General features: G+C 37.4%; 1 protein-coding gene across 1 annotated transcript in view; it reads left to right on the plus strand.

Moving 5' to 3' along the window:
- The first annotated feature begins 4,585 nt into the window (after positions 1 to 4,585).
- The window catches only part of LOC107802047 (transcription factor JUNGBRUNNEN 1-like), a 33,578-nt gene continuing 24,675 nt past the window's right edge, over positions 4,586 to 13,488 (plus strand). Inside the window, exon 1 of the mRNA XM_075224399.1 lies at positions 4,586 to 4,939. Coding sequence (XP_075080500.1) covers positions 4,678 to 4,939 — 262 coding nt within the window. The 5' untranslated portion in view covers positions 4,586 to 4,677. The remainder of the gene's footprint in view (positions 4,940 to 13,488) is intronic.

A 13,488-nucleotide genomic window follows, 5' to 3' on the forward strand; every position in this document is an offset into this window, starting at 1 on the left:
CTTCTACAGCAGGTTAAATTATATCGGGGACATAGATATTCTTTATCCAACTTACTTTTTACACATTACCCTGATATTTTCTTTCTCTGTTTTACTAGTAACACACGTAAATCGACATTTTAACTTAATGTTATTTAGTCAAATACAACATATAATTGTTCGACTCAAAAAATGTTAAAACCTTTTTGAACAAATCAATCAAAGAAGATGAAGGGGTTAATCCTAGTTAAGGATAATTAACTCTAGATCCGAGATGAATAACACGAATTAAAAACATAGCCGAATATAAATGTTGATGGCGATTATAGCCAGATTTAATAGCATAAATAAAGATGCATTAAGTAACAAAAATGTTAATAAAGGAAAAGATTCATCCGATCTTCAGTGAGAGATCATCTTTCATTTAATAAAGATAAATGATAGGCAAATACAAGAACCTTAGGACCCTTTTGGATCTGATGAAGATATGGGATCACAGATCCTCTCATTTCTTTGGAGAGGTGTGTTTACATATTTTCTAGAAAGAGGGAGAGGGAGAGAGCCCCCCTCCCCCCCCCCCAGCCCTTTTTGGGAAGTCCTCCCCTCCTATTTATAAGGGGGGTATCCATAGAAAATCCCTAAAAAAGGTACAATTTAGAGGGAATATTCGGTAGAATATTCCTTTTGAGTATTCCAAAGCAAACTAGTTGTTTCATGACTGTCCGACCTCAGCTATTGATGAATGTCCGTCCTCGGCCTGTCAGTCCTCGGCCTGTCCGACCACGACCTTATGTCTCCACGTGCCGAATTTCTCTGATCTAATTTTGACCCATACAGTTAGTCCCTTCGCTTATTGAGGTCGTCTCTTGGTTGAGCTCGGTGAGCAAACTTTATCAATCGTAGTTTGAGAAATTCGGATGGGGGGTCGACTAGTGTGGATCGCAGCTGAGGGCGCCGATCTTTAGGTCAAAGTGGTATCCCTATGGGCTGAACTTTAGCAGAGTTCGATCAGGGCTAGTGACTCGAGTAGGCCGAAGGTCGATCCGGACGAGGCCGAAGTTGATTCGGACGAGGCCGAATGTCGATTCGTTCGAGGCCGAAGGTTGATTCGGACGAGGCCGAATGTTGTTTCGGTCGAGGCCGAATTCTTCTTTTTGGCTAGGGGTCGACCTATTCTTTTTTTGTCGACGGCCCTTGGCCGTAAGGGTCGAGCCCCTCTTTTTTGGCGATGGCTCTTGGCCACAAGTCGATTCGGACGAGGCCGAATGTTGTTTCGGACGAGGCAGAATGTTGGTTCGGACGAGGCAGAATGTTGGTTCGGACGAGGCCGAATTCTTCTTTTTGGCGATGGCCCTTGGCCGTAGGGTTCCACTCGGACGAGGCCGAAAGTTGATTCGGACGAGGCCGAATGTTGTTTCGGTCGAGGCCGAATTCTTCTTTTTGGCGATGGCCCTTGGCCGTAGAGGTTGACCTATTCTTTTTTGGCGATGGTCCTTGGCCGTAGGGGTCGACCTATTCTTTTTTTGCGACGGCCCTTGGCCGTAAGGGTCAAGCCCTCTTTTTTGGTGATGTCTCTTGGTCGTAAGGTCAATTCGAACTAGGCCGAATGTTGTTTTGGTCGAGGCCAAATTCTTCTTTTTGCCGATGGCCCTTGGCCGTAGGGGTCGACCTATTCTTTTTTGGTGACGGCCCTTGGCCGTAAGGGTCGAGCCCCTCTTTTTTGGCGATGGCTCTTGGCCGCAAGGTCGATTCGGACGAGGCCGAATGTTGGTTCGGATGAGGCCGAATGTTGTTACGGTCGAGGTCGAATTATTCTTTTTGGCGATGGCCCTTGGCCGTAGGGGTGTTATTTCGATCTTGTCAAAATGTTAACTCATCGTCGTTCGATCAAGGTCGAACTCTTCTTCTTTGGCGAAGGCTCTTGGCCTTAAAGGGTGTTATTTCGAACGTATCAAAATGTTAACCCGTCGTCGTTCGATCAAGGTCGAACTCTTCTTCTTTGGCGAAGGCCTTTGGCCTTAAAGGGTGTTATTTCGAATGTATCGAAATGTTAACCCATCGTCGTTCGATCAAGGTCGAACTCTTCTTCTTTGACGAAGGCCCTTGGCCTTAAAGGGTGTTATTTCGAATGTATCGAATGCTAACCCGTTGTCGTTCGATCAAGGTCGAACTCTTCTTCTTTAGCGAAGGCATTTGGCCTTAAAAGGGTGTTATTTCGAACGTATCAAAATGTTAACCCATCGTCGTTCGATCAAGGTCGAATTCTTCTTCTTTGGCGAAGGCCCTTGTCTTTAAAGGGTGTTATTTTGAACGTATCGAAATGTTAACCCGTCGTCGTTCAATCAAGGTCGAATTCTTCTTCTTTGGCGAAGGCCCTTGGCCTTAAAGGGTGTTATTTCGAACGTATCGAAATGTTAACCCGTCGTCGTTCGATCAAGGTCGAACTCTTCTTCTTTAGCGAAGGCCTTTGGCCTTGAAGGGTGTTATTTCGAACGTATCAAAATGTTAACACGTCGTCATTCGATCAGGGTCGAACTCTTCTTCTTTGGCGAAGGCCCTTAGCCTTAAAGGGTGTTATTTCGAACGTATCGAAATATTAACCCATCGTCGTTTGGTCGATGTCGAACTCTTCTTTTTGGCGAAGGACCTTGGCCTTAAAGGGTGTTATTTCGAACTTATCGAAATGTTAATCCGTCATCGTTTGGTCGATGTCGAACTCTTCTTTGTGGCAAAGGCTCTTGGCCTTAAAGGGTGTTCCCTGAGGGAGTCCCAATTTGCTTAATTTTGCTGGCATTGGAGAATATGACGTATTTCCTGGGGGAGTCCCAGTTTGCTTAATTTTTCTTGCATTGGAGAATATGATGTATTTCCTGGGGGAGTCCCAGTTTGCTTCTCCTTCTATTCCACTTAGAGAAATAGTCAATTAAAACAAAATAAAAGTGTTTGTTACCTCGATTTGATCGGTCGACGAGTGGAGAAGAGTGACCATATTCCTTTCTCCGGTTATGCTTTCAGTGGCTGCTACCAATTTTGGCGTGGCTGTCCGCTTTAGTAAAGTTTTTTTTGTTGTACAGATAGTATATTATGATATTTCAAACATAAAGTTAAGATTGCTCCATCTGCCCTCTTTTTCCACTTCGACGTTCTATGGGCTGTCATTTTCTTGAGTTTGTTTTGTGCAATTGTAGCCCTTCCATCTTTGTAACTTGGACGTTTTTAACTTCTATGTCCAAGCTCTTTTCATTTAAGACAATTGAACTCATAAGTCCTTGAAGTCACTTAGCTGTTTTCTACAGTTGAAATATATAATCAAATTTATCTAATGATAAGAAACGCCTTTGATTTGGCATTTAAAGAACGCGGAAGTTGTACGAATATTCTCTTATACGGATAGTATATTAAAAATTTGAAGCTGCAGAAGCGAAAGAGAGTTTAAGAAAGCTATTTCGTCTTTCCATGTTATGGTAGACAGCCGTACTAGGAAATATCTACCATGAACAGAACAATAACAACAATAACAACAACCCAGTATAATCCCACAAATGGGATTTGGGGGGGTATTATGTACGCAGACCTTACCCCTACCCCGAGGGGCAGAGAGGCTGTTTCCAGGAACTACCATGAATAGAACGTGGAACTGAAATTGAATTCCAGATCTAGAGGAAACTAAAATTTTAACAAGAAAATCCCCACAGACGGCGCCAAATTGTTCGACTCAAAAGATATTAAAATCTTTTTGAACAAATCAATCAAAGAAGATGAAGGGGTTAATCCTAGTTAAGGATAATTAACTCTAGATCCGAGATGAATAATACGAATTAAAATACATAGCCGAATATAAATGTTGATGGCGATTATGGCCAGATTTAATAGCATAAAGAAAGATGCATTAAGTAACAAAAATGTGAATAAAGGAAAAGATTCACCCTATCTTCAGTAAGACGGATCTTCTTTCATTTAATAAAGATGAATGATAAGCAAATACAAGAACTTTAGGACTCTTTTGGATCTGATGAAGATATGAGATCACAGATCTTCTCATTTCTTTGGAGAGGTGTGTTTACATATTTTCTAGAAAGAGATAGAGGGAGAGAACCTCCCAGCCCTTTTTGGGAAGTCCTCCCCTCCTATTTATAGGGGGGGGGGATATCCATAGAAAATTCCTAAAAAAGGTACAATTTAGAGGGAATATTCGGTAGAATATTCCTTTTAATCAGTATTCCAAAGTAAACTAGTTGTTTCATGATTGTCCGACCTTGGCTATTGATGATTGTCTGTCCTCGGCCTGTCCGACCTCGATCTGTTCGACTACGACCTTATGTCTCCACGTGTCGAATTTCTCTGATCTAATTTTGACTCATACAATAATGGAACAGCGAGAATACATAATTGGAATTCCTACACTTTACATAAAATAAAGTTACAATGGAAACTAATTAGAAATATTGACACTGCAAGTTAAACGTGAGCCAATCATACACTTAATCTCATTAGGAATTCCAGTACCTGTCAAATACACCATAAAGTCACCTATTAGTCATTCTTTGACTTATATCTGCTAAGTTTATTTATATAAATGCTAAGATCCATGAGGTTGACCAAGCAACAATACCATCCTTGTGTCATTCTTCTTACTTTGTTTAAATTCATTTCGTTTTATTTTTTGGGTAACAATGGCCATTCATATACATATATTCCATGCATGTAATTGAGAGTAAGAAGAATAGATTAAAAAAAGATCAAGAGAAAAGCCAAGTTATGGAATTAAAAGATGTAGCAGTTGCAAAAACTATCAAAGATGGTGATGAAGAAGAAGTAACTCTTCCAGGATTTCGATTTCATCCTACTGATGAAGAGGTTGTTGGGTTTTATCTAAGGCGCAAAGTTGAAAACAAAAGAATAAACATTGAACTCATCAAACGGATTGACATCTACAAATATGATCCCTGGGATATTCCAAGTAAGTGTATAAGCATTATGTTTATGATCTAAAATAGATGTCCCCAAAGAAACGGAGTGTGTGTGCGCGTGTATATATATATTACATACACACACTACAATCTAACATAATGTAAATTTGGTGAGGGCTAAAATTAAAGGAATGATATTTGGTTTCTTGTGGGGGCATGTTCTTAATTTCTTTGATAATATACTACATCTATCTGCGTAAGAATTTTGAAAGGGATTTAAATGGTCGTGGGCTACTCCACCCATTACCTTAAGATTTTAGGTTGGATGCTCATATTTTCTCACATGATATCAGAGGTAAACTTTGGTGAGCTCATTATTATATCCGCTTAATTTTCCACTTCATGTTTCTGCTCTAGAATTCTCTCTCGAACTCAAGCTATGGAGTCCATCGAGCCACTAGCGCCATGGGTGAAGCTACATGTTATAAAGGGTGGTCAACTGATCACCCTTCGTTGGAAAATTACACTGCGTTTATAGGTAAAATATTAGATTTTAGAGGTATATAAAGATATTGAACACACTTTTTCGGAGAATTTTTTTCACTTCTTTCAGGTTTGAACACCCTTGAGTAAATTCTTGGCTTCGCTACTGACTATCGCCCTACCTCACCCACTAGCATGTTGAGTCTAATTTGTCTCCCTCTACTCTAAACACGCTCATGATATTACGCCTCCTCTCTCACTTATAAATAATATTTACAAAAAAAAAGGGCAAAAACTAAAACCAAGTCCGTATGTAATTAAACCCTAGAACAGATCTAGTTACACATACATGAGGATATTAGAGAATACTACACTTATAACTCATCTGTTTTTATGTTTCTAATGAGGTTTAATTGGTCTTGATCGACTTAAGGTTTTTGGTTGGATACTCAAATTCTTTCGCATTTTTTATTTTTGGACTTGATAGACCAAAAGAAAGGTGGCAACGCTTAATCTTTGATGATTCATTTGGAGTATTTTGATTTTAATGAACTTGTCGATCATGGATGGTGTATGTTTCGAATGAGGTTTAAATAGTCTTTAGCTACATCACCTATCGTCTTAAGGTTTTAAGTCGCGTCCTTTATTTTTTCACATTCTTAATTTGTACACACTGAACGAAAGGCGACAACCTTAGATTCATTTGGTGTTTCTTTATTGGAGTATGGACGAAGTTTCATGTTGAAAGTTAATAAGAAAAAAGAAGCTATAGAGATACTCTTAATATATATGTAGCCTTCTATAGAATACCATGTGTACTTGACCCAAAATGAACGATACCATATAATACTCTTGAGGATTCTTAATTTAACCTTTGCAAAATAAGAACACGAGCAAATCGGAAGAATAAAGTTGCTTTATAAGATTGATTTCATGATCAGTTTCCAAAGAAAAGTTATATATCGATGACCAATATAATAAGTAAAACTTTATGAAAGAACTCGTTCTTGCTGTATGAGTAATACTGGTCTAAGAGGTCAAGGCAGAATCAGCAGTTTGTTACGCATGATTAGTTACTTAATATTATATCTTTTTGTAATTAACACCACCGTTATGCAATTTTCAAATTAACACAAAAGCACCGTCGGCAATATGATTATAACCAAGAATTCGGTAACTCTTCATCTTTAGGATTCATTTGGAGTCCTTGTCACACCCCTTTTTTTTTTACCAAACCTCACCAAGTCCTCTTAAAATTAATAAAAGATTTAATAAAGTTTGAAAAGAATTTTTCAATTAGAACGTGACAAAATTGTATTTAAAAGAAAATAACTCAGGTTACCGTTTTTCTAAAAATAATAATATTCCTTTCAAATCACTTTGAACTCTAAAACCAAGTCTACACCAGAGATTAGGGTAAGGGGGTTCATTTGACTCGGGGAGAAGGTGTTAGGCACTCCCCAAGTCCCGTAACTAGTACGGTTGCGTACTCGATTTAGTTGGCTTTCAAAACATTCAAATTGATGTAAAACACACAGAAATAAAATAAACACACCAAAGGCTCGAGGTCGTCCCCACCTAAATGAAAGAAATAAAAAGGAAAGGAAAAGAAAAATCCTAAGCTAACCTATACTACGACTTCTCCACCATGCTCGCCAAGGCCTAAATATTTACATAGTTCTTCGGGGCATACCCCGGATAATAATATATACACACTTTGCGGGGCATTCCCCGGATAAATTTAACTAAGGAAACGACCTCTCACCTCGAATAAAAACGAATTAAAGAAAACCTAAGATTTGCCTACCCGAGTGTGGTCGGATTAAGCATGCTACTAGCGCATAACAAAACAAAAACTAGCAAAAACGAAATAGAACTATTATCATGTCACATTAATCCAACTCTATTTTTCTTTCAATTTCCAATCCCACACCCCCTTTGATTCAACTTAATTCGTTGGTTCACTCTTTCATTTAATTGAGTCATGAGACAATACAAATCAAATCACGTGAATTATGATAAGTCCCGAATTTTCAACAATGACACATATATGAACTTTATATTTCTTCAAAAACAGAGCATCATCAGAAGCATGTCAACAAAAATCACATAATAAAATTAAGGGATTCAAAGAAAGAGAAAAGGGATTGGACCTTTTTATAGCATTACGTTTTGAAACAATGAACAAGAAACATCCCGCAAAGCTACGGTTGACGACCTCGACACACCGGACCTCGACGAACTCGAACGGTCTTTAGCGAAATTCAAACCTGACTGAGATGCGGCTACTGCTGTTCGTTTTCCGGTGAGTTGGGTGTTCTTTGGTGGAGTTGCGATGGCTACTGGTTTGACGATGGGAGGGGGTCGGTTGTTTGTGAGTTTTCTTTATGTTGTTCCAAGGTATGAAGGTGGAGACGGCTACTGGTTTAGGGTGATGGGGACGGATGAAGGGAGGAGGAGCAGTGGCTGGTTCCGGCGACGGAGCTGGCTGGTTCCGGCCTCGCTGGTTTCGTCAGAGATGAAGGGTCGTCGGTTTTGGATTGAAGAAGGGGTGTCCGGTGGGTTTGAGTTGAAGAAGGAAGGCGGAAACGGCTGTTGGTGTTAGGGTATGTTCAGAGGAAGTTCAGGCGGTCCCGTGGATGACGTTTTCCGGCGAGCTGCTGGGAGCGGAGCGGCGGCGGAACTGGAGTGAGGAGATGATGACTGGAGAGCTGCTGGATGGTGGCTTGGAAGGCAGCGGCGGAAGTGTGTGTCCAACTAGGTTCAACTAGTCTAATTTCCATGAAGAAGAAGGGTTCTCTTTTTGGTTTTTGAAGAAGAAGACTCGATGGGGGGCTGGCCTTTTGTTTTCAGTGGCTGTTTCGGATGGTTGTTCTCTTTTGGAAGATCAAAATTTCAAATGGGTGTTGCGGCTGATGATTAGAGGTGTCTAGGGTTCTTCTAGGGTTTTTTCTCCATTGTTGTCTTGTTGAAGAAGATGAAGTAGCTCCTATGGGGTTTTTCACCCAAACTTTCACTCCATCCTTTTAATATTTCACTTAACCTACAACATCCTTTAAGTTTACCAAAGGTTGACTAAAAACATCCCTCTGTTAAATTTGTTGTTTATATTTGACGGATCTTGTATTCTCACGTGACTTCTCTTTTTCCCATAAGGGAGAGCCTTCATCTTCAGCAACCTCTTCATTCTTAACAAAAGTGTGTTCCATCTTTTTCCGTCTTTGATTTTCCCGATCTCTTTCCGATTACTGATCAATCAAAACTTCTCATTTCTTTTTCCTACATTTGTTTTGCAGAATGTGAATCTTTTGAATTGATTTCAACACCTTTTCCTGTATTTGGGTAGACAATCGCACGCAAAAACTGAAAATATATGCAGATTTTGGTATGCAGAAACTTAATAATGTGCAGTTGTTTTGTGTAGAAACTGAAAAATGAGTCATCATAATTGAGTCATCACATTACAAAATGAACTTGAGTCATTCCAAAATAAATATTGTCATTACAAAATGAACAAAATGAAAAGGATTGTTACATCTATGACAATGACACTCTGCAACTTGGCACATCCGTGCTACTGGCCTCTTCTAACCTGAAAAGGAAATAAAATGACTTTAATGTAGATGAATTGCATTACAGTGAAGTAAGACAAGCATTATTGATATATGCATCTCACCGGAAGTTTTTCACGAAAAGGGGCAGATTCTTGCGTCCAATTTGTTGTGTTCTCAACTATAATAGAATCCAAAAATGAAGTGTAGTTTGTTGGTTCTGGTTCAACAACATTATATAAAGAACATGTTCTTTTATTGTGGCCAGGTCTACCACACTTGCTACAATCAACTGATTTTTGTTTTCTTTTTATCCTAGTCCTCGAGGCTCCAGGTTCATCCACTTCTTTCTTTCTTAATCTCTGTTTCTTTCCTTTCTTCTTTTTCAAATAAGAAGGTGGCAATAGTTTAGGATTAGATGATTTAGGCCATAAACCTTGCCCATTCATAGGGAATGTGGTTGTATATGCTTTCATGTATGTCTCAACCTTGTAGCAGTCATGAACATAGTCTGCAATATCATCCTTTTTTATCCATATGGCACAAATAGCATGTTTGCAAGGTATCCCTGATAATTCCCATTTTCTACAGCTACATATCTTGTTAAACAAGTCCACAGTCCAAGTGTCATTATCAGTAGACCCAAGGATCTCATAATTCCATGAGTCGGCTTTTCGAGGAATATAACCAGAAGCTCCCTTCATGTTTCTATGCAATTTCTTTTTTATAGTTGGACAAATATCACTTGAAGCCCATTTTTCAGCTTTATCCCTGTTGGTTCCAATCCTAGTCATTAGTATGTGTCTTATGGTCTCCAAAAGTTTAATAATGGGTTTATCTCTAGCATCAAGAATCAAACTATTGAAGACCTCACACACATTGTTTAACAACATATCACACTTAGAAAGTGGTGAGAAGTGAGATCTGGACCATTCACTAGGTAACTTAGTAGAAAGCCATTCATGCGCTTCTTTATCCAATTCAAGTATCTTCAACATACATACATTAAACGCTTCAACCGTTGTTGCTCTAGCAGCTTCCCAAAAAGCATCTTTTAACGTATGACCAGAGAACCCAGCCTTTTTGAAATTATTGTGCAAGTGTCGTGCACAAAACCTGTGAGAAAAATTTGGTAACACTTCCTCGAAAGCTTCAAGAAGGCCTTTTTGCTTATCTGACATGAATGTCCAGAGATATTGCTCTTCTATTTCAATATCAATCATCAAATAGTTCAAAAACCATTGCCATGTATCATTGCACTCCTTTTCCACGATGGCATAGGCTATAGGAAAGATATTGTTATTGCCATCCAAACCAACAGCAGCAATCAACTGTGCTCCATACATAGAATCTTTCAACCAACAACCATCAACACCAACAATCTTCCTACAACCTGCCTTAAAGCCCTCTTTACATGCTGCAAAGCAAATGTATAATCTTTGGAATCTAGAAGGATTGTTAGGGGTCTCATTTGGTTTTAACTCCATGTAAATTGATGTTCCTGGATTAGATCGCACGATCTCATTAATATAATTCCACAACATGTTAAACTGGTCATTTAAGTTACCATCAATAAGAGAAATAGCCTTCTTTTTAGCTTTTCTTGCTTGACATAAAGATACATCTACTCTCAGTGCTCTACTGACTTCATCTCTGAATTTTGATGTCTTCCAATCTCTGTTTGATTTGATTTTGTCCATATATTTCTTTGCAATCCAACTGGAAGTAACATTCTTATTCTTGACATTCCAACAAAAACATGTATGCTCGGAGTTGTAAGTTTTTATTTGAAAATTTGTATCTCTGTGCATTTTTGAAGCTAGAATAACCCACTCACAAGAAGGACGATGCTTACATCTTCCCCTTGCTCTTTCTGAATCATCCTTAATCCACTCGACTGTCCTTCCTCTTTTAACCTCATGAGTAGTTACAGCTTCCTTAAACTCTTTTTTGTTTTGAAATACTTGTCCTAATGCTAGCTTAGGATTAGAGCCATCAGTTTTCGGATTATGCTTTGGAAAGTTAAAATCTTCATTAGATGCAACACTATCACTATTCAAGCTTTTTGTGTCACTGGAAACAACACAATCTGAGTCACCATCTTCATTTTGCATATGCTTTTGCAACTCTTGGCTAATAAACTCTCTACTATCATCATTTGTTCTTGTATTTTCATTGGCATTGACAGAAAATGTTTCAACCGACGGATCAATATTTCTATCAAATAAAATGTCATCTTTATAATCTGAATCTTCAAACTCTCTATAATCGGAATCATTATTAGAATCACTATATACTGCTTGACTTTCGAACATTGAATCTGCCAATAAAGTAATTTTTGTTATATAATAATAAAAGAAGCTATTTTTTATGTTAAACATAAGATTCTTTCTTAAAATTGGTCCCTTGCTGTTTTAATGTATATAATTGATGCCTTTACATTTACGTTCATTTGTCCAGAACCTCCCGTACATTAAGGTATTATGCCTTTAACTTTGCATTCATTTTAGAGGAAGACAGAATATAACTAATGTCTATGACTAGAAGAAGAAGAAGTAATGTCTATAACTAAAACAAACCAAGAAAAACTAAAATGAGATACTTACTGTTTGGAACCCAGGTTGGGAGTGTATCACGGTTCAACAATAAGATTGTCAAATTTACACTGAAAGGTAGAAACTTCACCCAAGAAGAAGTTGTTCAACCATTAGAAACCCTATCTCAACTTTCCCCCAAAAGTGGCTTTTGGTTCTGTGAAAAGGAGTAAGAGGGAAAATTTTGTGAGAAAATGGAGGGAAAAAGAGAAGTCACGTGAGAATACAATATCCGTCAAATATAAACGGCAAATTTAACAGAGGGATGTTTTTGGTCAACCTTTGGGAAACTTAAAGGATGTTGTAGGTTAAGTGAAATATTAAAAGGATGAAGTGAAAGTTTGAGTGAAACAAGAGGGATGATTTTGGTCAAATCCTCTCTTTCTAGTGTTCTGTCTAGGTTTGGGCTTTTGGGTTAGTGGGCTAAGGGAAATTTCGAAAATGGACCTAAAATTGGACCTATCAAGACACAAAACTGGCCCAAAATTCATTCTTCTTTTTTGAGGTAAAATAAAAGTATCACAAATAATAAATATAATTAAATTGACTTCAACTGAAATGCAGTTAAAACGAAATTATTTTTATATTTTTAAAGATTATAATAAAAAATAGAATAATTAGATTAAAATTATCGTAAAATTAAAACAATATTACTACCAAAACACTAATATCCTTGAAAACAAAGTTAAACTATTTTTTGTGTTTTTGAATTTTATGAAAGATATATAAACTAAAGTAATTAGATAAAAGAAAATATTTTTGTAATTTTCATTTTTGTTTTAAATTAAAGTAAAATAGTTAAAACTAGTTAAAATAGCGATATTAGACCTAAACTAAATATTTAACACTAAAAATGTGTAAAATCTCGGGGAGGGTCAAAAATTACATGTCTACGGTCCTCATTGAGGATTTTTTTACTTTGATTTCGTGATCATAGAAAACTGTCAAACTTGATGGTACCTTTCTAAATAGTGCTAAAGAAACTTCTCAAAAATCAAAACCAAGGACCTTTTTTTTTTTTTTTTTGGTTTTTCGCTTGGTATCCGGTACCCGCATTGGAGCCCGACTACATTCGGATTTGTTTCTATTGCTGTAAGAGTAATAAGTGTCTATAGCTTAGAGCACTTTTCTGAAAGTAGCTGAAAATATACAAGTTGCAAGTTTTTTGTAAGATCACCAACATGCACATGTTAAATATTTACACAGGTAAATTAAATAATTAAAATCAAGGTAACCACTCCAGCTGATAAGTTTAGTGATCAAGGATCTGTATTTCAACAGAATAAATTAACGATCCGATTTAAGTAAAAAGTTTGGATGACTTCCCTATTCATGCAGATTTAAGTTTGTTGTGATAAATGTGTTAGCAGTGGGACGGTGATCAGTGAAAATTATATAATAAGAAAGGGATACTACTAATTGATAGATTTGGTTTTATTATGTATCTTTTTTGCCTGAATTTGTGGTGCAACTATTTTAGACTGGGCGCTAGGCTCCAAACTTGATATTTAGAATCCATAAAAGAATTAAGTTGTTAAACACGACATACAGCGCAAAGGGATTTAATTCTTATTCTCTTTCTTGACCAAGTCTTCTTTATATCTAGCTGATAGCTAATTTAAACTCTACCACTTATCAGTTAGGATAATTTTCCTTTGGATTGAGTTTACATTATGTGCATTGATAGTGTATGAATTTGCTACATCTGTACACATTAAGTTAACTTATAACAATAAGTAGCCTGTTTTAATGTCTCATATGGTAATATAGAAAATATAGTAATAACCTACTATATTCATTTAAGTTGCAATCAAGATTACAGTATATATATAACTTTAATTTCCTCCGTTTAATGTAAAATGCGAGGATTAATCATCTCTTATTCTTATAATTTAAGATTTGTGGAGTTCTTCATAAGCAACAATTAACGGCGATTTTTTGGGGGTTTTAGGGAGTATTTTGATATGCTTA

Source organism: Nicotiana tabacum, chromosome 11, assembly GCF_000715075.1.
Source record: "Nicotiana tabacum cultivar K326 chromosome 11, ASM71507v2, whole genome shotgun sequence".
Classification (NCBI taxonomy): Eukaryota; Viridiplantae; Streptophyta; class Magnoliopsida; order Solanales; family Solanaceae; genus Nicotiana; species Nicotiana tabacum.